The sequence below is a fragment of the Vanacampus margaritifer genome, chromosome 1 (assembly GCF_051991255.1).
Source record: "Vanacampus margaritifer isolate UIUO_Vmar chromosome 1, RoL_Vmar_1.0, whole genome shotgun sequence".
In the NCBI taxonomy this organism is placed as follows: Eukaryota; Metazoa; Chordata; class Actinopteri; order Syngnathiformes; family Syngnathidae; genus Vanacampus; species Vanacampus margaritifer.
In genome coordinates this window covers 15,335,559-15,363,145 of record NC_135432.1, presented here as the reverse complement: position 1 = coordinate 15,363,145, position 27,587 = coordinate 15,335,559, and the positions used below count along the sequence as shown (strand labels likewise).

At 39.7% G+C, this 27,587-nt stretch overlaps 1 protein-coding gene across 1 annotated transcript in view; it reads right to left on the bottom strand.

Annotated features, from left to right (window-relative positions):
• plxna2 (plexin A2) overlaps window positions 1-27,587 on the bottom strand; it is a 205,279-nt gene that overhangs the window by 25,425 nt on the left and 152,267 nt on the right. The window contains exons 13-22 of the mRNA XM_077575927.1: window positions 25,068-25,219; window positions 22,942-23,059; window positions 22,713-22,849; window positions 18,661-18,828; window positions 17,394-17,487; window positions 10,878-11,117; window positions 9,807-9,950; window positions 8,845-9,079; window positions 6,612-6,754; window positions 5,660-5,928 (exon numbers count right to left, since the gene is read on the bottom strand). Of these exons, the coding sequence (XP_077432053.1) occupies window positions 5,660-5,928; window positions 6,612-6,754; window positions 8,845-9,079; window positions 9,807-9,950; window positions 10,878-11,117; window positions 17,394-17,487; window positions 18,661-18,828; window positions 22,713-22,849; window positions 22,942-23,059; window positions 25,068-25,219 (1,700 nt within the window). The remainder of the gene's footprint in view (window positions 1-5,659; window positions 5,929-6,611; window positions 6,755-8,844; window positions 9,080-9,806; window positions 9,951-10,877; window positions 11,118-17,393; window positions 17,488-18,660; window positions 18,829-22,712; window positions 22,850-22,941; window positions 23,060-25,067; window positions 25,220-27,587) is intronic.

Genomic DNA, 27,587 nt, shown 5'->3' with positions numbered 1-27,587 from the left:
TTTAAATACATTTTATTAGTTTTTGCTTCTTCAAACAATTTCCATCCCCTAACTCCCACCCCTACAGGTCCCCTCAGACCCCCTTGCCCACCCACACTCCCCATACCCCCCTACCATGGCTCCCCTTCCGACTAGCAGAACGAGACTTGAACGTGTTGGAAGTTAATGGAAGCCATTAAGCATTTTTAATAAGCTCAGCAAGTCCCAAAGACGGAAGTCAAATAAAGGCTTTTGTGCGGGGGCTTTGTCGCCTCCTTCAGACTGTATCTTTACTTTTAAATCTTGGGGAAACGCACTTTGTTCTTCACCTTCTTCTCATCCTCTTCTTCCCATTAATTGACTTTCATTAAAGAACATCCGGATTTCATTATCCAACACAGCACTGAAGAGCAGTCTTGCACGTTCCTGTCTCTCCTATTGGCAACTGGGGTGCAGTGAGGATATGGGGATGGGGGCTCCCTCAGTGAAACTAATGAAACAATGCTCTCGCAATTAATAACATTGTACTCCGTTGCTCTGCATGGGCGGGAAATCTCATTACAAAAATGCTGAGGAGAAAAAAATAATAATGTGAGATTTAAAGGACTCTTGGTGATTGAAGCAGTGGTCTGTGATTCCATTAAAGTAACATTACGCCGGGTGAAACTGCAAAATTACTCATGGTGGAATATTCCATCCCGGAATGTTCTTCACATGCAGTCAGAGTAATAACACCAAAAAGGATTCTACTGGGGACAGATTGGAAACTATTTTGCTCATTTTGCAAACAAAGTAATGCTTGTGCAAATCACAGTGCTGACGAACATTTACTGGTTCCACGTTTGAGACCTGATACCTCAAGCACGTTGGATTGGGTACGACATAATACAGCATTTCCGTCATGATATGCTACAAATACCAGGCCACTGTCAGATGAGCGTAGGTTCTGGGAAGTAGTGTAAGGATGTAGGAAGTTGGTAATGTGTGGTGGGTTAAAGGTTAAAGTACCATTGATTGCCTACACCCACCCAAGCGAACAAAGCCTCAAAACCAAACAGGGTAAGCCAAATCTTTTTTAGCAGACAAAAATAAAAGATGTTGCTTTATTCAATTTCACCTTTGGCCCTGAAAAAAATCCAGAAAGCCACATCCAACGTATTGCATATGTATATATATATATATATTTAAATCCCAGATCTGAAAATGCACATATCTGCAGTGATGGCTCTATTAAAGATGAGCATGTAAACTGATAGAAGCACAGCTATTCTATTAAAGAGCAGATAGCACATCAGCAATTAAGCACTCACATATGAGCAAATACTATCTGGAGATAATCAGCCACGTGAGCGTACGTGAGCGGAATGTGCAACAAGGTGTGTTGATGGTCAGAGGCAGGCGGCGGTACGGTGCTAATGCTAATAGATGAAGACAATCTTTGTTGTTCAGCCCATGTTTGTATTTCTAAAAATTTACTGTGCATCCCTGGAGCTAAATGTTTTACCTATGTTAAATCCTTTTTGGTATATTTTACTGCTAAAGAAATTATGTTTTCCTAACATTTATTTCTGTGTCTTAGATTGATTTAGCAATTAGCCCTTTTATGTCTGTATTTGAGCAATTCCATCTATGAATGATATTCATATATTTAAATTTCAGTAATGTTACTTTTTATCCAACTGGAAAATATAGGTGTGTATAAGGGAGGCCTTTATGGGAAATACATTCTAATGTTTAGGGCTCGGCATCAACTCTAATTTCCTCAATATCAATTCACAAAAGTTCGGTTCGACTTCAATTTTTTCGATTCGCTTCAATTCAATCCGATATTGATTAATTATGAAACATCAATTCTTATTAAATAACAAGGACATGATAAAAATTAGGCAGTAACTGGTTAAATGATTTAGTTTATTAATGAAAGTAACATGTTCTAATCAATTAAGTGTTACACAAACATGGACATCAGCAAAGATGAGGTGAAAATATTTTCATAATTCAAATTATATAATTGTGAATATAAATTAAAAAGATTCTGAATTGTTTTAAATTGTAATAAGTCATAAATGTAAGAGAATACTTAAATTCATGTGAACAGTAAATTTCAAGAAAAGTTTAAAATTCTACTTTCTTATGAATTAATGGGAAAAACAGTTATCAATATAATCGATTCACAGTTTTATGAATCGATATCAGGCTCGAAAAGGAAAATCGATTTGATATTGATTATTAGATTTTTAAAAAAAAAACAGCTCTACTAATATTGGCCACTGACATGCATGTAGTTGCAACTTTGTTCAGTGGATTGGAACTGATCAAAGAACAAAAAGTACAGCAATGTTGGGATAGGTTAGGTCATGTTTTTCGGTTCTTGATTATCATTTTTGAAATATTGGACATTTATGAAGATCAAAGTTGAGCTCAAGCAGAAAATAATTGGACACCTTGACTAAAATCAAATTACAGGTGCAATGCCTGGAAATACAGTATGATACTCTGATGCATCTAGAATAGTCACAATAGCACAAGACGTGTTGAGATATCTCTCGAAAGAAATCTCTTAATGTTGTCAAAAACACTGCACTCTGTTTAAAGATTGTAACCTCAATAAACTACACCTTCACAAAACAAGACACTTACTGATTTTGATTGCTAACCAAAGTGATTTGTGTTGGTTAATAATGAATTGTTGCCGAATGAGTGTTTGAGACAGTGGTGGCGTTGAGCATAAGTAAAGCAGCAGCACTGATCCATGTCTAATCGCTAATCCGCGGGAATCTTCAAAAACCAGGGAGGAAAATATCTAAAAAAGAAAAAAGAGCAAAAGGCCCTCCAGGCAGCGGCCAAGGATTGTGAACCGCTGTGCTCCTAATAAGAGCCAATCATAAAAATTGAGAGATGGTGTGAGGCCCCGCTGTCATCTGAAATAACAGCTTAATCCAGGTCCACTTGTCGCCATGTGTCTTTTACGCCTCTTTCTTCTTCTCCCCCGTTTATTTAGCCGACTGTCAATGTGTCCTTTTCAAACAGAGACGCTTAAGGAGCATTAACATCAGAATGAAGGTGCTTGAAAGCTAACCAGCTGCCTCGCTCTTCAGGGCAAAACACCGCTTTTAACTGAAAACACGGGGAATATGCCACAAAACTTTAAATGTCCAAACATTATTGAGAGAGAAACTTCAGAATTAAATCTTAACTCATTCACTCCCAGCCATTTTCACTGAAGCAACCCCCTTTGCTCCCAGCTGTTTTACTGGATTTTGACTAATTTTGCAAGGCCCACAGATTATTGTGTTCTATTGCTATAAAAACATAGAACCTACCAAAAGAAAGATTAGAGTCTCTTCTTTCATCAGGATTTTTAATTTTTTTAAAAAAAAAAAATCTGTTTCTGTTTTGCAGCAATTAGCATTAGATTATAGCTAAATTCCATCATTATTCACAAATCTGTTTAAAACACTGGGGAAAGAGCTTTTTGAAACATGGCCCTGGTTGATCTCTTATACTTTGCTGACACCTGCTGGCCGTTTTTTGTAATAACTACCATTGCTTCAACCATTCTCTTCAGTTCAGAGGCTGCATCAAAGCCTTCTGTATGCTTTAGCATTAAAAATAACAAAACAAACATAAACACCGTATAAATACGTCTTTGGGAGCATGGTAATATTCAAAATAGAACGTTTTTATATGTTTTTGGGAGCAAATGAATTAATATACAGGCAACTTATTTATACACTAGTTAAGATGACCGTTAAGAATGTAATGCATGTAATTAATTGCCTTCAAGAAACCTCCTACATCACACTTTAACATCAAAAAGGGTGCATAGTTTTAATATAGAGCGGCAAATTTATTTTCACACTCATTTAGGACTTGACATTAATACTCGCCAACACACCAAATGGGGGAGAATTTCAGCTGTGTGTAGTGACCCCGCAAATCCCATTAGTTGCTTTAGCGGGTGTATCCGATCCTTGACCTGTTTACTCACCAGAAACGGTTCACACATGGTCCACACATTGGTTGTTGAAATGAAAAAGTTGTAGACAGCATGTTTATCCCGGTGCCGGCTATATGCTACAGGCATTAATATAATATTGTTGTTTGAAGAGTCTAACAAATGAGATGTGCACAAGTGCAGTGGTAGGCTGCACAGCTAATAAAGGTTTTATGATAACAGATTGACCATCTGATGGAATATTATATCATGATTTGCTGCAAGAAAATTATTAAAAAAAAACATCAGGGGTTGGCCACACAAAGAAAAAACATTCACATTTTGAGTCAGTTGTTGTCAGTTTAACCTTTCTCTTCCATTTCATTAGTAATGCAAACTACATCATAAGATGCACACTACTGCACGTTTCCAACGACACTTTTTGCATCGGATGCATTCAAGAAGCTTCTGGGCCGGAAACGTGCTGATGACACAAAGAGGCAAGGACCTCAGGTGTTTAAAGTTTTAGCAAAAGCATCGCTTCCTCCGGAAAACAGTGTGCATCGGAGACCTAAAGCGGGAGGGGGGGGGAGGACTGAGAAGTTAAGTTGAACCACTTGTGAATGTTTCATAAGGAGCTGAAGCTTGAAGAATAAGTGAAGCTGACATTGAGAGCGAGGCCACAGCACAAGACAGAATGCGGAATTATGTGGACGATTTAGATATTTTCTGCTGGTGCAAAGCACGCGCAGCGTTTAGATTAATGTACGCTACCCTGAACGACTCAAGGCAGGGAAACACAACTGAGTTCCACCAACTATAAAAAACTGAACAACATGCAGCTATAGTCAATCAGTTTCCATCGGTCTATATGCATTCTTATGACAGTCCATTTAGCATTTCCCATATGTATGACGTTCATGTCTCTTTTAGGCTTGCTTTCGTATGTCGTACTCACACACAAATTGTGTTTCAAGTAGGGTTGGACGACATTGCCTTGAAATAAATTGTCAGGTTTTCTAGAAAAGTTCAATTACTGATTTTATCGATATTCTTCTTCTTCTTTTTTTTATTTTTTTATTACAATCAACCAACAAAGATTCTGATTTTTTTTCTATGGCTAAAAATATTTTCAGGTTTTTTTTCCCAGCGATTTTTATCGACCATCTTCACCCTGATTTTTTTGTGGGGGGGGGGGGTATAAATAATAGGCGATATATATATATATATATATATATATTCCCCCACACACGTTTTTGTGGACATCAATAACATTTTTTTTTTTGCTGCAAATAGCGTGGCTGACTGCATTTAAAAGATGCTTTGCTGTTTGACCCCCCCAACATCCCTCACCCGTACTCATTGAATTGAAACTGTTTTGTTTTTTTACAGGCATGAACCTGCATCAACTTCCACAAAACTAATACAAACAAATATTTTCTGCTTATTAACTCATGGATCTAGTCAAAACTTTTCAACATGTTGGTAAATCATTGCTTTTGCAGAATCAAGCCTGCCAGTTGCTAAATTGGTTTCTATAGGTGTTGGAAAAGTGGCTAAATATGGCGACCAAATCGCTAAGTTGGCTTTTGTAAAGCTTGTGTATATAAAGCATTGGTAAAATAAATGAATCAACTAACTTTAGTTTTGAAAGATTGGTCATGCCCAATTGTGCGACATTGTGCATTGACCTCATTTGCAAACTTAGACCAAAACAAAAATTAAGGCACCGTGCTGGCCTACCTGCGCAGCAGCAGCTTGGGGTGGTTCTTGCTCTCCAGGTTGCGCTCGATGAGGTCGGACAGAAGGTGCTTGAGGACGTCAGTTGCGTACTCCAGGCGTCCCTGTAAGGCCGTCATGATGAGCGAGGCCACGTTGCCGCGGTCCCTCATAGAGAAGGAGCGCTGCATCTCCAGAGTTCGGATGAAGGTGAGCAGGAACACTTTGTTGTTGATGAGCTGGCCAAAGAGCTTCAGGGCCTTCTCTACATTTTGCTGGCCATTTCCTGACACCTAAACGGAAAGAGAGGGGAGTGTTATGATCCAAATGGCGCCACATTTAACCAGAATTGCAGTATACACAAGCCACTATTATTGGGTATGATGGAACTGATATGTCTTTGGGTGTTCAGCTCTTCTCCTTCCAACCTGACCTTGACTTTTTTGTTGTTGTCCCGGGGCACCAAATCTACTCTAGTTTCAGTCCATGCAGGCAGACACCCCTACTCATGGTGAGTAACTGAGAAGTTCTTAATCAATTATTGACCAGCGTCTATTAAAGACTACGGCGCCCCGATCCTGCAGCCAGATGTCAAATAACTTGCATATGTAAGATGATCTCAGTGAAAAGAAAACCATTTTTTTGTGGACACTCGGAAACTAAGCTTAACCATAACTTGCTGCACAACTGTTTCGTTTTTGATTGATTCACTAAATATGTGTTTGTTATGAGTTTTACACACAACTCAACTGGACTGTAAATCCATCTCAAAATAGCCACAGTAGCTTCTGATTTTCAAATTCTCATTGTCGGAGTAATAGCCAGTGTGTCAGTGTGATTTTATGTTCTGCTGCTAAAGAAATTTCTAATTGGGAGCATGATTCTACTACCCTTTACTCTTCTCGTGAAAGTGACACAAATGCAGTGCAAAGGGCAGTTCTCTCGCCCTCAGTTCACATTGTGTCGGAGTTGTTACCTCCAGCTCTCTGAGGACGGGATGATCCTCAATGCCAGGGAAGAGCACCCTCATGGCGTAGGTCCTGTAGTCCAGATGCGGAATGCCAGCTCTGTCCAAGTCGCTGGTAAGCTCATTGATGTCAGTCTGCAGCTCGGCAAAGGCTTTTTGTTAAAGGAGAAGAAAGAGAAAGGGATGCCAGTTAGGGGGAATGCGGCAAAGAACGGCACTCTAATCCCTGAGCACCAAATATGGGAATCACTCTTATCTTCACGGTGTTCACTACCACTATGATGAAGCAGACAGTTAAAGCCCAAGGTAGTCTTCACTTCAGAGAAACTCAATATTTCACATTTGAGCCCTGGCGAAAAACACAGAGTACCTCCCGCCTCCTCGACTACACCTCCCATTCTCGCCCAATTTTTTTTTTTATCTGGGAGAGAGTAAATTGGCCCCGGCAGTGTGTGGATCATCTCAGCATGAGGCTGCAGGTGAGTGTCGACTAATTGGCTCCATCCCGACTTCTTTCTCCAGTTCGGTACCCCACCACGTCTCAGCTTCACCGCCCTTGGGGAGTCCCCTTTATTCTCCCCCGTTCGAAAACCATCACGGGAGCAGCAGCAGTCCTGCCGACCTGCCCCCCTTGATGTACTCACCCTACTTCCAATTCCCTGCAGCTGGGGTGCCCAAACAAATCTAGCCTTCAGGCGACCACACTGCAACTTTTAATGACAAAAATATTAATCTCAGTGTTTCCGAGTCTCTCATCAATGTGTCTATTCAAGAAGTTTTATGAAATTTTACCACAATTTTGAAGGAGGGAAGATTAATCGATCAAACTTAAGATAATAGCGGCTAGAATAATCTACCTCACTTCGAATAAGAGGATGATTTAATTTATTTCAGTGACATTTTCAGATTACTTTATCCCTAAAAGGGCAATTCCCCTAGTCACAACCGGTCACAGGAATCCTGACGGGTTGCCTTTCAGCACCTCGAGTTTCTTTAAAGAAAAAAAAAAAACATAAAGAAGGGTGAACGGGGGCACAGTATGAACCTGGAAAATACCTAACTCCACTGAATATTAACTACAGGTGTCTCCAAAATTCTTATCTTGCCAAAGACTTTACAGTAAAGAAGAGTAGAACACCCCAAAAGTTTTGCAATTCGAAGATAATGCATGCCTTTAGAAGTGGTCCACTGTAAAATCCAAAATATCCACAATGTATCACCCCACTTTTGTTTGCGTAGTGTGAAGTGAGACACATTTCTGTGTATTGATAGACAATTGTCCCTTCTCTGTTGAAATGTACTGTCACATTTATCATGGTGCTTTGAGTTATTGTTACTTGCCGTCTGGCTGTTGTGATGTCACACCATTTTTCTAGGTGACACGGCTATGGCTTGCATTTCCCGATGATGGAAACGCAAGCGTGATCAAAATTCACGGATCCAAATCCGTGAAGCAAACTGATCTAGAGCACTTGACGAAAGTGGGTTCCATTGGATTTTGGAAGTGGCAAAAAGTCAGACACTGTTATCTAATTTTCCAAAAATATTGATAAATATTCCAACTATATTGTATCTTTTGAAGAGTTGAGGCTATGTGAGTCACAATGATTGACTGCATGACACTCTGGCTGAGATTAAACTACTTTGTCACTGCATCATTTAAAACACACAGACCTCAAGTGATTTGTTTTGTATACGACACACATCAATACAGTTACATAACAAATAGGACAGCTTCGCAAATTCAAACTGTGAGCAAATGTCATGTGTCTGGCAAGCTGTCTAGCCCTGTTTATTATGTTTTTCAAATGATAAATCCTGATTGTTCCTGTTTCCCGCATGGTTTGTGTACAGTAGGTGGGATAGCTGTAATATCTGCATCAGCTACGTAAACAGCATAACATCATAGTGCCCTTAATTAATTCAACGAAGAGTGAGCTCACGACCAAGGACAGCAGTGGAGGGCAACGTTCTTCTTGACATGTTTATTACACCACGAAGGCTTGTCTTTTCCCAATTTTGGAAGTGAGTGGAAGTCTAAGGCTACCTTAGGTACTGCAGATTGCCCCCATGAGGAGGGTTTTAAAAATAATAGCACAGATGAGTTGTTTTAGCATCTTTAACATAAATGAAATACAAAATGAAAACAGTGCATTTCAGCCACATGAATCGAACTGAACTGCTTGGTGGAAACATGGCTGCATAAACCCAGACAGTCAACGCCACCGCTCGTCTAACTAACCTTCTTTACACTCCAGGGCGACTCGTGACTCCAGGTTGTCCATTTGCATCTGCAGGCGTTTGAGCGTGAGGTCGTTTTCACGCGACTTTCGCTTGTAGGCAATCAGGACGAGGATGACGATGATGAGGAGGAGGCCCCCGCCGGCGGCGATGCTGACGATGGCCGGAAGGGTCAGCAGACTGTCTGACATGATGTGGACAGCGCCAGGTGAGACGTGGAGGCCGCCTACTTGAATCTGTGGAGAAACACCTGTCACTTTCATCTTTAACAAAACGAGTGCGTGCGTGCGTGCGTGCGTGCGTGCGTGCGTCCATCCATCTGTCCATCCATCCATCCATCCATCCATCCAAGTAATTAACTACTGACATCATCTGGCTGTCCATCCACCCACTCATTCATTGAAGTACGTAAGTGTAGGTGTTTTCAAATCTTTCAGACTTCAAATCAATCAAATTATCATTATTTTTTTATCTTATCTTCTGAGTGTCCAGAAGAACTGGTTTTACCGGCACATACAGAAGGTTGTGGGCGTGGATTTAACCCCCATTTAAGTTGCCAAACATGTTTTTTTTTGGACAATGTGCTGAAAAAATCAACAGAGGACACTAACACTGTTCAGTATTAACACAAAGTCTGCCCTCTGCCTTTGAAATATTGTGAAATCTGGGCAAATATTGTATGCTTAAATGTTGTACAAATACACAGCTGCATACAAAATGAAGGAAAACACTCAAATGCAAGCAAGCAATTACAAATTCTTGCAGTGGATTACAGAACTTTTTGGCGGCTCAGAGTGCACTCACACCGCTCTCCCTTTAACCCCTTTGCCTCGGCTGAATGAGCAATGATGAGGGCATGAATAATGGAGTTTGAAATTATAATGAAGATAAAATCCCCTATGCGGGGACAGATGGAAAAAAAAAAAAGAGTTTGATGCTAAGTAGCTCTGGGTCCGCACTGACCATGACTTTGTATTGTCCAGTGAGGTTGGGCGGCTCACATAGCAGCTGGCTCTCGGACACAGTCACGGAGCAGGGGGTCTCTCCTATCAGCACCGTGTAGTTAAGCTTTACCCCTCCTGAGGTTGGAGGAAGCAGGTTTCTGCCCTGTGGGTGTACAAGGGGTTTGCAATTAAGATGTGCCACAGCAAAACACATGGCCGAGTGAAGATATGATTTCCAAAGCCTGTCAAACCACAAAAATGTGCCCCACATCTGTCAATTAGATGCTTTTGTGAAACTGAGTGGTGATGGTTTCTCTTAAGGGGAAACTCAAATTTGAACCCATGACAATTACTGGAGTAAATTAAGACATCACCATTATAAAGCCTTTGTGATGTCTGCATTTGCTGCATGTGCAAGGTTAGCCCCCCCCTTATGCTCCACTTTGGGAGTGTGGCTCGAGCCTTGTTTTTTTCCCTCTCTTTCCTTCACGTCTTCCCTTCTTATCTAAGATCTCGGGGCGCTTTTTAGCGAGTACTAACAGGGCTTTCTGTCCTGTTTTACATGTTTCTTAGCCTGCTAACTGAAATTTCGTTGCTCTATATGGAGGACCAAAACTGCCTAAATTAAAAATGAATAAATAAATGAATAAAAGTGAAAATAAAAATGAATATAAAATATACAATGAAAAAATTAAGCAATAAATAAATAATAAATATATATACATATATATTAATAAATACATAAATAAATATATAAATATAATTAAATGTCAATCAATAAATAAAAAGGCTCCGCTCTCATATTTATTTATTTCACGCTGTCAGCATGAATTCCGTCATGAAATTTTATTCAAATGAGGGGGCGGTCCCAAATGTGTAATTTTTTTAATTATATTTTTAATTATATTTTTAATTATTTATTTATTTTTAATTATTTATTTATTTTTAATTTGGGTAGTTTTGGTCCTCTGTCGGTTCTGTAGTTGTTCATGTGCAATGACAATAAAGATATTTCAATCCATTCCGACCGCTCCCCTCACAACTTGCACACCACTGGTGACAGACCTCAGGACCGCGAGAATGTGCATACCTTGAGAATGATGGGAGAGCCCGGCTTTTGCTCGAGGACTCCGGTGGTGCTGAGGGGTTCAAAGTAAGGGTTCGGGTAATAGAAGAGGTTGGTGTTGTTGTAAACCAGCAGCGCCTGCACGTTGTTGAAGATGAAGCCAAATTCATCTGCGTGTTTCACTGAGTCCAAGGCTGGACGGTAGTCTTCTACCAGGGAGGGAGCAGAGCAGCTCATGCTGGTTGCATTCAACCCTTTGCACACCTGGAAAGGATAACAGATGCAAATGTGAAAAAAGCCTCAAATACTGCACTTCTAAGTCACAATGGAAGAGGTGGTGCCACTAGGTGGTTTTAAACCAATAGCATGTTTTTATAGCCACGCAACAAGTGCGAACTTGACATGCTGTTCAGGAAACTCTGTCTGAAACCATAATTACTGATATAGAAACCAGGAATACAAACATATTGCAAGAGACAATCCTCTGCCCTGACACAAACATGTTGTACAAATAAAATCCTCTAAAATGGGTATGTTCTTCAATAAATACAGAGTACTTTCTATAGTTCGAAAAATAAATCCCTCCCATTATCTGAACAAATACATTAAAAAAAACTGCTATCTGGTGTGTGCATTGTTCTGTGATGATTTTCTTCTCAGGCTTCTTTCAGGTCAATTTTGACAATTGGAATCACCAAGGAAGACACAGAGAGACCGGCATATTTGGCATATAAAGTCCTCATTCTTGGCACAGATAACAATCTACTGTCGATCATTAAATCCATCTCTATTGTTGAGCGAGCCTCCATGAGATAAAAAATAAACAGCCGCTGGTGCTTGAGTGAAAAACATCAGCCACAAAGCATGGAGGAGGCTGCTCCTTCTGCCTTCTCAGCCAGAGACTGAGGCTGAGCTATGGCTCTTTTATTACTTCTCTCCAGTTTGCCCAGATGAGAGAGCTGTCTCCCATCTATCCTCGCTGGCTCAGCTCTAGAGGGGGGAGGAAAAGGGAGGGGTTGAGGGTTTGGGAGGCGAGGATTGATTGCTGAGCAGCAACTCCGCTCACAGAGGTTTTTTATCTGCTTTCATTCCCGAGCTGTTCCCTCTCTCTGGGGAAGAAACTTAATTAGAGGCAAATATCACCAAAGCTGCTGAATGCAAGCAAATACCACGCCCCCTACCTGTTGTGTGTGTGTGAGTGTGTGAGAGAGAGTGTGCGTAGTGACACAGCCAGTCGGGGAGATCGATGTAGAGTTGTTGTGTGTCGTCAACACCATGCAAGTTTTGTGTTCTAAGGAGCGAGCATTCTCTTTGCATGTAGAGTATCAAACTCGTTTGGACATGGAAAATGAACTGAGACGAGGACTACAATTAACTTATATAATGTCAGAGCCGTTATATTGCTGCATTATTGTTGTCTTCCGCTGAAGCGACACAGAAAGGCCTCAGCCTCCGATTTTCTAATCAGCGTAAATCCATTGTCCTTGAAATTGTGAGTGATTGCTGGGAAATGTCACAAAGCAAAAACGGTGACAAAAACACATTGAGGGCCACAATGCTGGTTAATACATCACATCTCCAGATACCCTGCTAATACGAAATACGAGTAACTGAGTTACTTTACTGATTACTTGCTTTAAAATGTAACTAAGTTAGACTACTTACTTTAACAGTTACATTCAGCAGATACAGACAAGTTGAAAATGACACCAGTTCTTGCCATCTAATTGGACTATTAGTTAAAAATATGTGCGTGGTAAATACAACCGTTGCTGAGAAGTCTGTGCTGTTTCTTTAAGTCTTGTCAATTTTGGCTCACTATTGTAAATCATAGGCGGTCAATTGCAGTTGCTTATAATGGTATAAAATGCTGAATTTCTGCTGTTTCTTCTAAGTAGAAGCATATGCATTGTACAACAAAGAGTAATTGTAGCCTGATTACCTGTTTGGAAAAAGTAATGCATTAAACATTTCGAGTAATGCACTACTTTATAACATGTTACCGACATTGCGTTTATGCACATGAGCTCACCTTTTCTTGTAGGCACAAGAATTAACGTGTTGAAAACGACGAGTGGACTGAAGACAGATCAAGGACCTCTAGAAATCACTTGCAAAAATCGTCTATGAAAATTCTGGAGTTCTGCAGTTGTCTGCAGTAGGCCTTTGACAAGCAAATGGCAGTTTAAAAGTCCACTGTAGAGATGACTGTAACATTAAACTGTCAGATGTGACTACAGTCAGTATTTTACTCTCCTTTCTCTTATCATGTCACATGCTGAACCCTGTCAGGACCAAAAACTGTTGCTATCATTTTTTTCTTTTTCTGGCTGTGGAAGTTGGAATCCAAAGTGACGAGCAAATAAATAGTGATGAGTAAATGGACCACTGAAGGATTTGATAAGCAAATGTGCTGCTTGGCTGCAGGCTGGGACTATCAATGGCTGTCAATCAGCCTACTGATAAAACTCTGCATGGTAACTGCCTTGGTATATTAGCATAGGATGTTCTTTTTACGCCTTGTATCATAACACGAGCGGATGCACTCATGACACGGTACTGCGCAGCTTCCGGATTACAACATTGTAGTTTGTCAAAAGGGCCTGGCTCCTTATCTGCAGCACTATCTGCGTCTTGCCAAATACTGACTGCACAACATATTCCTAAAGGCCATGCAGAGAGGGAAGCTTCACATTGTTGTGTGTTGATAAAGTGGAATGAGGTCAACTGTTAGAGAAAATAATTGGAATTGTGGCTTCATCGGTCTGCACTCTCAAAGGGAAGCAGCCGGCAACATCCCTGAGTGCCTCTGGCTGCATATATTATAGATCTAGTGTAGTGTCTTAGTACTGCCCAACTACCCAGAAGGTCTCTGGCCGGTGAGAAAGGACTGGAGGATAGGATATGGCCTTGTAGAGATGTGTGTAGGATGGAGGTCAAGGCGTCAAGGGTCATCCGGAGGCTAGCATTCAAGAGATGGCTGGCCCCGTGCTGTGTTACTCCTACACTGTTTTCCTGCCAACCGATTGCAAAAACTGGCAGAAAATCCAAACCTCCCATCCACACAAGCTTGTGTGTAGTACACAAGCCAACAAGCCTCTGCCATGTTCACCAGGCTAGAGGTTAGTGAGTCAACTTGTCAGCAACTTGTCAGCATGATTTAAAACAAGTAGACGTTAGCCATCTCAGAATTCAATCCGAATGCGTGCCGTGGATTTATACAAAATGCATTTCCCCTCAGAAATCCCATGCAAATGTTGAGATACAATCGCTAGACTGCTGTCAGAGAAATACACAAAGATAAACAGTTGCAGACATTCACAACATATCCCGGCGGGCATCTTCCACAATCTGGCTCCAATATTAATATTATACAACTTTAAGGGTGCTGACTAAATGACTTTAATTACAAGACGTCACCCCTGTGGCTTGTTATAGTCACAAGGGTGTTCCAGTAGACTGTCACACTTATTTTGTGCAAAGTTGGCAGTGCAAGTGGAGCAGCCGAAGCTTTACTTACTCTAGGAGAGACATAGTGAACCCAAGATTAATCTTGTCAAAATAATTTATTTTTAAAGCCACAATTTGAAAAAAAAAGAAGGGGGGGGGGGAATAGACTATGCATTACCCCAAAGGCAATCTCACACTGAAGAAAGAAATGCAAGTGTTTGTGTAAATGTGTTGTTATAAACTGCTGTCAAATGACTGCATTAGCAGTAACTAAAAAGACGGACAATGACAATGCAAAAAGTGTTATGATAAATAAAGCGCATCCAACCTGTAGCATCATTCTTTCCAATAACACAATACAGTACAACATAAATGTCCATCAGTATGCGTAAGTAGCGCTGCAGTCCGACACTCGAGAGGCTGCCGTGATTCAATGAACCACTCATTGACGGTGCTGAGACGTATGGCAGTGCAGTCAGTGCACAACAGAACATCAATAAGAACATATCATGTGCAAGTATTGAGTATCCATTATGGTTGATGGACAATGCTTTCTCTTTAGGACCCGGGTGTCTCTGACAATCACTGATAGGATACAATAACAAACTGTGCTGTAACCTCTGATCAACCCAGGAACCTTAATGTGGCAAATGCGGTATTTTGAAAATGAACCTTTTTAACTTCACCCTGGAGAACCCAAGAACCCTTTTCTTCTTTGGAAAATTATGAATTATACATTAAATGACTGCTATAAGTTCACTGAACACCAAATATATATGTTTTTTCAATTTAAACCATTGTTTTTTGAACTAGCTCAGAGTTGCTAATTTAGCAAAATATATATATAAAACATACTCCTAGGCATTCTGCAACATGATATGAAACAGATTAACAAAAAAAAAACTCAATTTTACCATCTGATGGTTTGCTGAGAAGATGGTTTTGTTTGGATTGATTTCCAGCTCAACAAAACAGCATGTTGCCAGCCATCTTGTCACCACCACTCTGGCTCATGTAAGTGCAATATTCATCTTAGATGGCCCCATGCAGGGGTCAGAAGTGGCACTCTGGACTTTTGAAGTTAAATTTGTAAAAAAAAAAAGAAGAAAAAAAGGTCTTTGTTATTTGAGTAGCAGAATTTATAGGGGCCAAATTTGACCCCGTGGGTTCTCCAGGGTTAAATCAGAATTACGGCAAATGATACAAAGCCTCACAAAGCAAATTTCACTCCGTATGCTGGTGTCTTTGTGCATGAACGCAGGCGACACCACCAGGGAGAAGGAAGCAAGGTGGTAATTTAGCGGTAGACAGGTGATTATTTGAGGCCAGCTGACAGACAGACGCTGGTTTTCCAAAAGGGGGATGGTGGCCGTCCTTTGGCAACAACAGGAGATGAGACTGGAGGCGTATGAAAGATGTGTAGTGGTAACCTCAGCGTTTTAATAGAAATTCATTCTCCACGTGTGCGATAAAGGCAGTGAAGCTTGCATCTATTGCGAGCTGGAAGAGATGAACAAATCTCTTTCAGGGCTGAGCATAACAGCAGACATCAAGACGAGTCAATCACTTTTTAACAGGCTACACAGGAAGTGTTTATGCGCCATTCCGAATATAAAACAGCACACTTGTAATGTACATAGCCTACATATTTCACAAAGGTCTTTAAGAGAAACTGTGTCCTCATGCAGGCAAATATTGTCGGAATAAAGACTTAAGGCTGGGTTGTGATCTTCAGCAATAAACGAGCAATACACTTGAGGCTAATTTTAGACCACAGTCAACAGTAAGAAGCCGGAATACAGATGAGGGAAGGCTTCTTTTCCTTTTTTTTATGAGATGTTGTAAATGTCTATATCAAGACGTTCATTGTCTGGAATACATTTACATTTACTACTAAATTTATATCACTAAATACATTCCATCTGTTCAATCAATTTCAGTGGTGGGTAATAACGAGTTACATTTACTGTGTTACATTTACTTGAGTAACTTTTTGAAAAAACACAATGCTTTTTACTTTTACTAGATGTGTGAAGAAGAAACGCAACTCTTACTCTGCTATATTGGGCTACACTAGCGTCGTTACCCGCATTTCGTACATTAGAATTACCGTATTTTTACAGCCATAAAACAGAATTAAAAGTTTTGTTTTTCCTCAATTAACGGCGCGCCTGATAATGAAAGCGGGCCTTTTGAGTGCACAGAGTTCCAAAATCTGTAAATGTTGTTGTGCGACTTCAGTAAGCGCTCCATCCATCCATCCATCCATCCAATTAACTACTGACCTTATCTGGCCATCCATCCATCCATTAATAAATTCCAAAGTACATGTAATGTGCATGCTGCTGCTGCGGATTAATCCATTGTTCTATATGTAAATGGACATTACCACTCTTGTTATACTCTTCAGTTCCAGCCTTTCTTAATTTACCTCAGTCGTATAACCTCGTTCTCTTCGTCCAGAGAGCACTAAGACCAAATCCCATCTTCTTAATTAAAAAAAAGCCCGCAGGACGGAGGCTCAAACGCAATTTGTAGCGATTTCCCAATGCCGGGATTTTGATTATATGGTGTGTCTTTATGCTGACCAGCGACTTCCTGCAGTGCTTAATCTTCCATTGAAACCCATTAGAGGTCCCCTTGACCCCAATCATGCACACCTCCAACACTGGCCCCAACCGCATTTCAGACTGAGAGTCTGTAAACAGTTGGGTCGTGTGCTCACTGCTAAATGCATTATTCTAAATTAACAGAGAGCTAGATGGATTGTGTTATGGAATATCGCTGGCGTCGGGCCAAAACCTCCTAAATCCCAATTTGGGAAATTTCATATTATAAAACTATACTTTTGGTCAGTCCACACATATGGGTGTCATTTTTATCATTTTTCTAACGTGTTTAAAATGGCTTGTTCCCTTTGATGATGCAATGTTATAGGTTGGAAAAAAAAAAAACACATCGGTTTTGGGGTCTCCTGAAAAGTGATGATTTTGGAGTGACTAGGTTTTGGCCCAATGCCAGCAATACACAGTAGGTTTGATGAATCCAAAATAAATAGTAAGTCAACAGGGCAATGACAACGACACTTACATTGACCGACTCTTTGCCGGCATACTTGATTCGGATCCTAGGCTCCTGAACCACATCCAGATTCGTGCCGGTCACCATCAAGGGGGTGTGGCCACTAAGGACAAGCAGAAGTGGACACAGATTTAGAGTCTACAGATTTATTCCAGTTCTCCACCCAAAAGTGAAATAATCAAACATTGCTGATCACATACAATTTGGAATTATCTAGCTGTTGGTGTGAGCAGTCAGTGAGCAGCAACTTTTCCTCTTGTTGGAAAAGTTGTTTCTTTGGGGATTGTTCGGTGTATTTACATTTGTTGAAATAAATACTATAGAGTCACTACCGAGGTAGATAGCTAGCTAACTCTAGCATGGCTAACATCAGTTTATTTCTGCTCTGACGTTACTTTACAATGCGGAGAAGATCAGAGAAAAGTAGGCACCCATTTTCTGAGAAATACTACAGTACTGTTATTGTTATATTACATTTTGATTTTGTTTATAACATTTTAGTTGTTTACTTTCTTTTGACATGTACTTATGTACCTACGGAGCATGTTTAATGGAAAAAAGTTGCCATTTACCCATGGGGGCATGGGGGGCGGGGTAATTATTTTATTTTTTTTTAGAGCTGTACTTACTATATTGTGATACTGTGAAATTTGCACTATTTTTCTGAATCTGATACGGCCTGTGCCTAGTCAGACTTTATCAAATGGCAATATTGCTGTGTATGCAGGGTGAGGAGCTATAATGCAAAACAAGTTCAATATGGATCTGATCCAGATTTGGCAATTAACTTGAAAAAAAAAAAACTTTATATCAGTCAGATCTACTCCGATCAGGTTGAAATTTGTTTCAATTGTTAATGAATGTCTTATTATATTTTGCTCACTTGGTAGAGGTCTGCCCTCTGTGGGTGCTCCTGTTTTTTTTTTTAAAACTATGTTTTAAAACCTTTCATTGAAATGTAGCTTGCATGCTTTTTTTGTAAGATTTTCTTCAAAATCCAGTCAATAACACACTTTCATTCCTCTCCTCCTCTTAATTAGTAGTGCATCTCAGGATTGCATTCAATGAGAGACTGTCTACGGACTGTGTGCTGCGGCATCTCCATCACATCCAAACTAATTGAAAGAGAAGTAATTGAAAGTGCAGTATTGACTCACGCCTGCTAACGACCGGTTGCTTGGCGGCAAAGCTTCACAGGATTGACTTGATGAGAATGTGAATGAATGTATTGGCGTATATGTAGCGCAGCCTACAGGTTTCGTGTTTTTTTTTTTACCTGGCAATGCTCCAGTCGGGTTCAATGCGCACCACGGTGGGATCCTCGATGTACTCGAAGGTGAGACTCTCCCTGATTTGGGAGCGGTCCACGCTCACGCTGATCTGGACAAGGCTGATGCCGGACAGAGAGGGTGCAGAGCAGCACACAATCTCCGTCATAGTACGACTACAAGTATAAAAGAAACAAAGACGATTATTGTAATATATTCTGTATAAAAAGCATTGGTATTTGGCCACATCCATTATAAAAAAAAAATGTTCACACTTAAATTGTGTATTAGCAATACTATCACATAATGGTGTGAACACCTCATCTGATACAGGTAGAGTTGATTAATGATGTCACACTGTAAAAAAAGAAGAAGTAATATTTCCTTGAAAAACCTAATGTTTTTCACTCAGAAATTTTAAGTACGTTTTACAAGGAGAGTTTTGAGTATATTTTACCAGTCAATTATTAAAAAAAAGTTATTTAAGGGTTTAGGAACGAACCCACAACCTTCAGGTTGGGAGACAGCCACTCTACCACCTGAGCCATGCCACTCCTGCAATGTGTTATAGTATATTGATGGTGTCAAGCGGAATCCTTGTACCTTAACCCGTATTTGATCTCATTTAGCACACACCAGCAAACAGCAAGAGTGGCATGGCTCAGGTGGTAGAGTGGCTCCCAATCTAAAGGTCACGAGTTAGTTCCTCAAAGCTTATGTAACTTTTTTTTTAATATAAACTGGTAAAATGTACTCAAAACTCTCCTTGTAAAATGTACTTTTTTTTTTTTTTTTTTACAGTACCACAAGAAGTATTTGATAAAACTCTAGCAGTCATGGTGGACTCTACACACACACACACTACTTCCACATTGTGCACTAACTCTTGGTCGCCAGCGATAACAGCGATAAAAATGAATGAATTGAATACAGTATACATAATACAAAACCCCATGTTATCAAACATTTAAAGAATGAAATTATTTTTTCCTCCAGATGGCGTGCCAGTAGCCCGAAACAAGCAGAGACTGCAAACACGTACCCTACCCCAATCTTTCCCCCAGCAATGTACAGTAAGCCGGTGAAGAATGTTGTATGCTCTTTGTGTATGTGTTACTGTTGTGTTTTTGTTCAACAGTTATTCAATGGTTTAAAATTACAATCATGGTGCTACTTTACATCTATGCTGTTTCCAGTCATTCGTTGGATTGTTTCCAATCCAATCTCCAAATCATTCATCATAGTAGAAATGAGGAAACGCGCATGTCTTTGAACTGTTCTTTGTCTGATCTCTCACCTAGGACCTGTTTACCATACTAGGGGCATAAAACCCCGGGCCACTTAGCTCCTCTAGAGACACACAAGACCATCCACCATAATAAGGTGATGGCTCAGGGATGGATAAAATTACCTCTATCTGACTATTTTTCCTGTATTTCCTTTTAGGCTGGCAAGTTCAATTGGCACAGGTAGAGTTAATTGTGATATATGCTTAGCCATTTAGTGTGGTGGAAGACAAAGGTTTCAGAGCCTTTGTGCAAAGCTTGACCCCGCATACTGTATGTCCTGCCTACCTGACAGGCTATAAAAGTAACGCTTGGAAAGAAAGTACCAGGATGCCAAGAAGAAAGCCATAATGGGTCAGTGAGCCTGACTACTGATGTAAACATCCATAAGCAATGAGCATGGGTGTGCAATTTGGGTTCACTTGCAGCTCTATAGACAACAAAATGGCGCCTGCAAGTGTCCTGCTTGGTGCTGAGTCTGCTGTGTGGGACTGGATCACATAGCGGAAAATCTAAAAGATTCATTGGACTTAAAGAATCACCAATGGGGACAAAAAGGGCTTTGACTAGTAAAAAGATAAAATAAATAAATCAGTCTTGTGGATTGTTCCAGATGTCAGCATGAATTTGTGATATGAGTGAGTTGAATTTGAGGTGTTGCAGAAGGGTTTGTTTGGTGTCATGCCGAGTTCAAATATCAATCAGTAAATCGTGTGGGTCGTTTCGAGATTTATCTGGTTTGTCTTTCTCCCATAACTTTCGATGCAGCATTTCTTTAATAATTGTAAAATGTTACTTAAAACATTGCCTCTGCACTCTGTACAGTGAGAGTTGGACTCTGGAGCAAATTATTTCCATTTGCATTAAATGGGGAAATGATTCTAAATCCAAACAAATCAGAGGCTAACCAGCATCATGGATTGTGTTGTAGAATGTAAATAAGAATAATGCGAGCAAATAATTATTTTTCTACTACTTGACCATTTCCTACAAACTTCCGTCAACAGTTTGGTTTGGACTCCAGGTGTCGGAGTGGTACCATCACTTGCTTATGATGCAGGTTGGTGTGAGTTCGCTTCCCCGCCTGGGAGACCATGTTTGAATGTGTGCGTGTTTGTGTGAGTGAGTGCAAAAAAAAAAGAAAAAAAAAGAAGTTTGGTTTCGGTCATAGCCAGGAACATCATTAAAATTGGTCATATGTACCTTATATACAAAATGACCACATTTATGACTGTATCATATCTACTTTATCAACATGTCTCATCATTCCATGATTGCACTTCCTATCTAGTCCAAGCTCATTAACGACATCTTCCTCCCATGGCAGGTAGGAAAAAAACAGTAATTAGACCGTCCTGTATCTCATTAAAAGCCAACTTGTTTTTCCACCTTACTGTATAGCATTCAGACTACAGCACAAGGACTTAAAATAGCTGCCCGAAAGATGGAAAAGTAGGAGTGCATGTGGGAGAATCCAGCAGAGGGAAGGCAGAGTGAGAGGAAAAGGTTTGAGTAAAAACATGTCCACAGGTTCATAATGTTTTCACAATGCAAGTTATTATTATCCAACTGATGTAGCTCTGTGGTCCATTAAGGCCTTACTAAATTTGCACAGCAAAGGGAAAAAAAAACTATCCTTGTAAAATACAGCTTTCATTGTTAAATTCTATCAGCCAGCAGGATCATGCATTTAGCATGATCATTACATGTTATTGGAAGGCACATCAGATTTTTACTTTCTGTTTGCACCCCTACAATTTAGGCAGTAAATTTGATTGGCCAGTATAACAATTGTCCTCTATTTCTAACGTTACACCACATTATGTTCAATCAATCAATCAATCAATCAACCAATCAATCAATCAATCAATTTATTTCATTCATTTTTAAAAGAAAAAAGACACTATAAATCAATATTCAAATTCAAAGTAAAGCAAAAGAAATTAAAGGGAACATAAAGAAGTAAAACTTGTTTTGTCTGCCCCTGATCAACTAAAAAACAACAACAACCCAAATTTAATGGCAACGACGCTTTCAGTGTTACAACAAAATAATTCAACTGCGTGTCCTTGCGCTATTTATATTTTTTATATAAATGTTAGTTAATCACAACATTGACAATTTGATTTACAACAACAACAACAACAAAAATCATGATTGGGGCTGCAATTAACGATTATGTCAATAAATTATTAATCTGTTGTATAATTTTTTTTTTTTATTAAATGCTGAACCAGATTAAAAAAGTTTTTATATTTAAAACCGGAAACTGCTTCAAAATGACTGGGCATAAAAAGTTACTTTTAGTCAATTTACTTTCAGCCACCAAACTGTCAAAGTGTGCTGGACACATTGTAACAATCCGCAGTATGGCACCGCGCCACAAGGTGGCACCTCCTTGTTGTTATTCCTATGCGGCACATTTTCATTTTGCCGTCAGTGATGCTGTGGACTTGAATGCTTAATGGTGATGCGTGGTAGCGCCAACAAGCCTACTTTTTTTTCCTATTAATAAGGTAAACCTGTGGATTTCCGGCCCATTTCTCGGTACGCTGGAATGCCCAGTATGGTGCAGAGAGGTGAACCAAATTCCCCCAAAACGTTCAGCAAAGCTTGCATCAGCACAAATATCAGGACATGACATTTTTCAAGGAAATTAGAGCCCATAAAGTTCAGCTTGGCAAATAAGCTGACGTCATGGATGATGGTGGTCAAACTCTAAAGTGTTGTCTGACTTTTACGAGAATGACAAATTCTGTAACAGTGGTACTCACCTGAAGAACTCACACGTCTGGTTTCCAAACTGAACGCTGACGCTGCTACCAGCACCAAGGTTTTCTCCGATGATTGTGACTTTGGTGCCCCCGGACTCTGGACCTCTGCTGGGTGACACACCTGTGATTGTGGGTGTCTAGAGAACACCAAATGTCAAAATGAGTCCATCAGTCAGGAAAATTGGTGAATGATGGCTGGCTGGCAGTATTCTATAGTGTTAAAGTGTACCACAAAGGAGTAGAGTTGATTCGATCGAGCTCTGAGTTCAGGTCTGCACTCTCCGACACAAAGCTGGATTGGACCAGGTTGACTATGTGCAGGGGCAGCATCCATCTCGCACACAATTCTGCAAAAAAGAAACACACAATATCAAATATTAATGATAAAACATTTCCAATACAGTCGTGACGGGAAAATGAAGCTTCATGAACCATTCTTCATGAACCATATTTTTTCTTCTCTAGATGGTGCTCATGGTTTAAAAATGGAGTGGAAATTGTTTCTTTCATATAATTAATGAAGGCACATAAAATATTACACATAGCTCTCAACATAGTGTAAGAGTTATACACCACCAGAAACTTCAATATTAAACATACTCTTACTTCTCTGACAGTGTCAGTAAAATAACAATTAGGTTTCTCATTGTGCCTTTAAAAACATGAAGAATTAGCTAATTGTGCACGATCTAGCTGCATATGAATGTGTCACATGGCATCCATATCCAATGGTCAGGCATGACAATCCTCTCAATGTTTTTCTAACAAAGGTCATTTGGCCACTTTGAAGGTCAAAAAGTGGAATGGAAACGCTTTATTGATGACAAATAGAACACCTGCTACCTAATGTTTCTCGTTAGAGTACATCACAGGAGGTTTGATGCGTAAGTTGAGACTGAAAAAAAAAAAACTCAACTGAAGCCCACATGTCCAATTCACATCATCATAAAATCTTCCTTATTTTGATTGTTTTGTTTTTCCTTGCAGTATGGAAGGGAAAGGAATGTCTATGGATTTGTGTGCTGTCAGACTGGAGCGTTGTTTGCTTGAAAACTAAGTGGGACATTCCAATTATAGTGTGATGATTTATAGTGGTTTTGCATGTATGTGTAGTCAATATTTACTTTACATATTTTAATCGTATATTATTCTACCCATACAAATCCAGATACACTCTCATACAAGGTCCCTGATGTGAACAGAGAATATTCTTTTTCTTGGGGCAGAACTAGGCCAACTACTAGGGTTAAAGGCTCCACTGAGATCCTTGACTATGCTAGCCTGCACGTGCATATGCATGAGCATGTTGATGTTGGCTCGGGATGAAAGCTTAGCTCTGTGTTTCTCTCCATATACTTGTGTAAAAGTAGTAAATGTCAACAGATCGGGATGTTGTAATGTAATCTAATGAAGGCTGTGTTACAGGATTCAAAATTATTTTCGCTAAAGAGAATAATATTTGTTTCTTTGAGTACACTTTAGAGTACTTTATTGAATTTCTTTCTTCTGCTCATTAAGGTAGTGGGTGAGCTAGAGCCTATTTCTGAACCTGGTGCAAAACAATCACCATTTTTTGTCAATTCAATGATTTAAAACACATTGATGACACTGTTGTATTTATTGAAAAATGTCCAAAAAAAAAAAAAAAGAGAGAGCAATGATGATGACATGTCAAATTGGTAAAATTACCGAATGAACAATACTGAGCTCTCCAGAGAAAAAAAAAAAAAGTCAATTCAACATGGAAAATCCTATTTAATATTTAATATTTAATTTTATTTAATATTTTTAGATACACCGTCTGTAGGATTTAATGACTGGATTCTTGATGGTTGATGTTCACACAGACATTCCAATTCACAGGCGACACATTTTACCTCACTTCTCTTGTTAGGGATTAGTGTAATGATTTTACTGCTGTAGAAGCTTCTTAGTGATTGACTATAGCGTTCTCTCTCTCTCTCTGTATATATACTGCAGATGACAGATTTTTCTCATTAAGAATCCAGTTAAAACCCTTCTGACATAACCTTGATGCATATAAAAAAGGGAGGGCAGATGGTATTTGTAGGGTCGCACGAGTGATAGTTGATAAGTAAAGAGGTCAAACCGAACGGACTTGATCATGATCTGTGCACAGTGTAAGCCAATTAAGGAGGTAAACACAGGCAACTGCTACTGTAGCAGGGATGCCAGGGTTCAAATCTGTCTAAGTATTCGTGTCAGTTGCAAGTAGTTGACTTTTGTCATCGTTCCTCCTTTAACTTCAGTTTTGTGATTAGTGCCTTAAATTGTCGACATCATCCACCGTTAAGAACAAAATGAGTTAACAACGTTATCGCCAAAAGGACTTACTGCTCAGCGATGATGTAGCCGTCCTGCACAGGAGCGCACCTTACTCCCGCCACCTCTACATTGCCCACCACGTCTGAGAAGGCCAGACCGAGGTTGGTGCCATGGATGGTCACCCGGGTGCCTCCTTCGGGGGGGCCAGCCACTGGGGTCACCTTTGAAGAGCAAACAAAATTTGGGTAAAAACTTGCAATCCATAACAAAATAAAGATGTTAGTCTCAGTTAATCAGCGATGAGAAGAGAGCAGGCCTTCTCTGCTCACTGAAACACTATCAGAAGCACTGACCTACATTTACAACCTCAATTCTAATATTTGTTCTATGGAATTATACTCATTTATTCCGAACAGTCTTCCCCTCATTTTGTAGTGTTTTTCTTCTCTTCTTTTACTGTGCACTGCTTTTAGTTTGTGGATGCTAGATTTTTTTGTGTCCAAGATTGCATACTCTGTGCTTTCATTTCATTCCAATCTGCCCAGGGCCTTCAGAATCAGTAGTGCTGGCAGATGTAACATCAACTGCAGTAGATATAATTATTTTTTTTATTTAAAGTTTACACACCCCTTTTCAAATGCCAAGGTTTTGTGATATAAAAAAAGGAGTCCAAGGTGAAAAAAAATTCCACCATTAAGATGAACTAGAAACAGCAGGACTCAATTGATCTTTTTTTAAATTATTATTATTATTTTTTAAATTATTATGTATTTAAAAAAAGAAAGATTTTTTGGGCCATAATTCCTAATGGTTTGTTCGGTGCGAACACAACACTGCTCATCACCACATAAATACAATACCTAAAGTGAAGCATGGTGGTGGCGGTATTAGGCTTTGGGGCACCTTAGTTTTCTTTGGTAAGAATTTGGGCCTTAGTCAAAGTGTGGAGGGAATTATGAACACTGACAGAAATAGCTGAAATTTCTTTGGATTTAATCAGAGGCACTCTAAATAGGGGCAGGTGTGTTCTGACTTCCATTTAGCATGAGTTTAAATGTGATTGGTTAATTCTACACACAACCACACCCCCAATTTTAAGAGGGTGTTTAACCACCCTATCTCAGTTTCAATATCACAAAAAAGGTATTTAAACAGGGTCGTGTAGACTTTTTATGTGAGTATGAACGGTAAAAAATGTAAACAAAAATGTAAAAAAAAAAGGAAGGATGAATGTATGTTTTTGTCATATTATTAGATAAATATTAATTCTGAAATACTCCAGATGTAGGAAGCACAACTGTGTGCTGCTATACTGTCGTTTGTATCATACTGATGGTTTCTCTAACTGCGACATGATGGGATTACGAGGTGGAATAAATCGGGTAAATCCTCACTGAGGGCCCAGGTACTAAATACGCGGCAATTAATAGATACATGATTATACACATGGGCAATATAAAACATACAAGGATAATTGGTGTTCTGGATACATACAGTGCGCATGCCATCAACCAAAATTCAAGGTAACTGAATACCACACCGTAGACCTCCACCAAGGCCAAATACTCCTAATTTGGTAATCAACACCAATCGATTCATACCATTCGTATGAATTCAGGGTGTGGTGGTTGCCTCTTCTGATATTCCCATTAAGTTCATGCTCAATGACTCTGTGAATGGATGTCTGTCCTAATGTACCCTGTTACAGACTGATGGCCAATCCAGGGTGAAATCCTCCTTTTGCCCATGATCGTCTTGGGCAGGCTCTAGCATTCTTTTGGTCCCAAACAGTATAAGTGGTATCCAAAATAGATAGATTAAAGAATGGATGGGTGGATATGTCCAACAATGTCCTTTGTTGTAATGTTAATCTGCACTTTTGCCCATATTAGCACCAACATCTAAAGTGTTGTTCTGTGGCTTATGACCCACCTCTTTACAAAGTTTTATAAAAATCTGCTAAGTTCCCAAATAACTTTTTGCCCAGCCTTATTCACAAAGAAACAGATAATAAATGAAGGAGTATTTATTTGAACTGAGGTGTATTAAAAAAACAAAAAAAAACAAATTACTGTACAACTGAGAACCAGCTGGTGACCGTGACTTTGTGTTGGCCCAGTCTGCCAAGGGCCCGATGACTGAGGTCGAAAAGCATCACCATGGATGCATATTTAGGGAAAAAAAAGAATTAAAAATATGTTTTTTGTAAAAAAAAACTAAAACAAAAAAACATCTGTATAAGTGGCTGCACTGATTGCAAATTTTAGTTCAGTGCGAATGTGAGATTTTCCAAAGTCAACATGAAAAATTATTCCTTGGGTGCTGTCATCCAAACTCAACTTAAATCAAGTCGAAGAACGAGTCATCGAGAAGTGTGCAGCAGAGTAGTGATACTAGAGAAACAATCCATTTGAAACAACCTGTCATGCAAGTGGATTGGAAGAAAACCAACATTCTGTTGTACCCACTTAGAAGGCCGCAAAGCGCCGCTTGAAAACCCTTCTACCTGTACTCACTGGGGGATTGCCACGTCCCTGTGGGACACCGGCATTGTCATCTAGATCCTGTGGACATTAATTGCTCTGGATG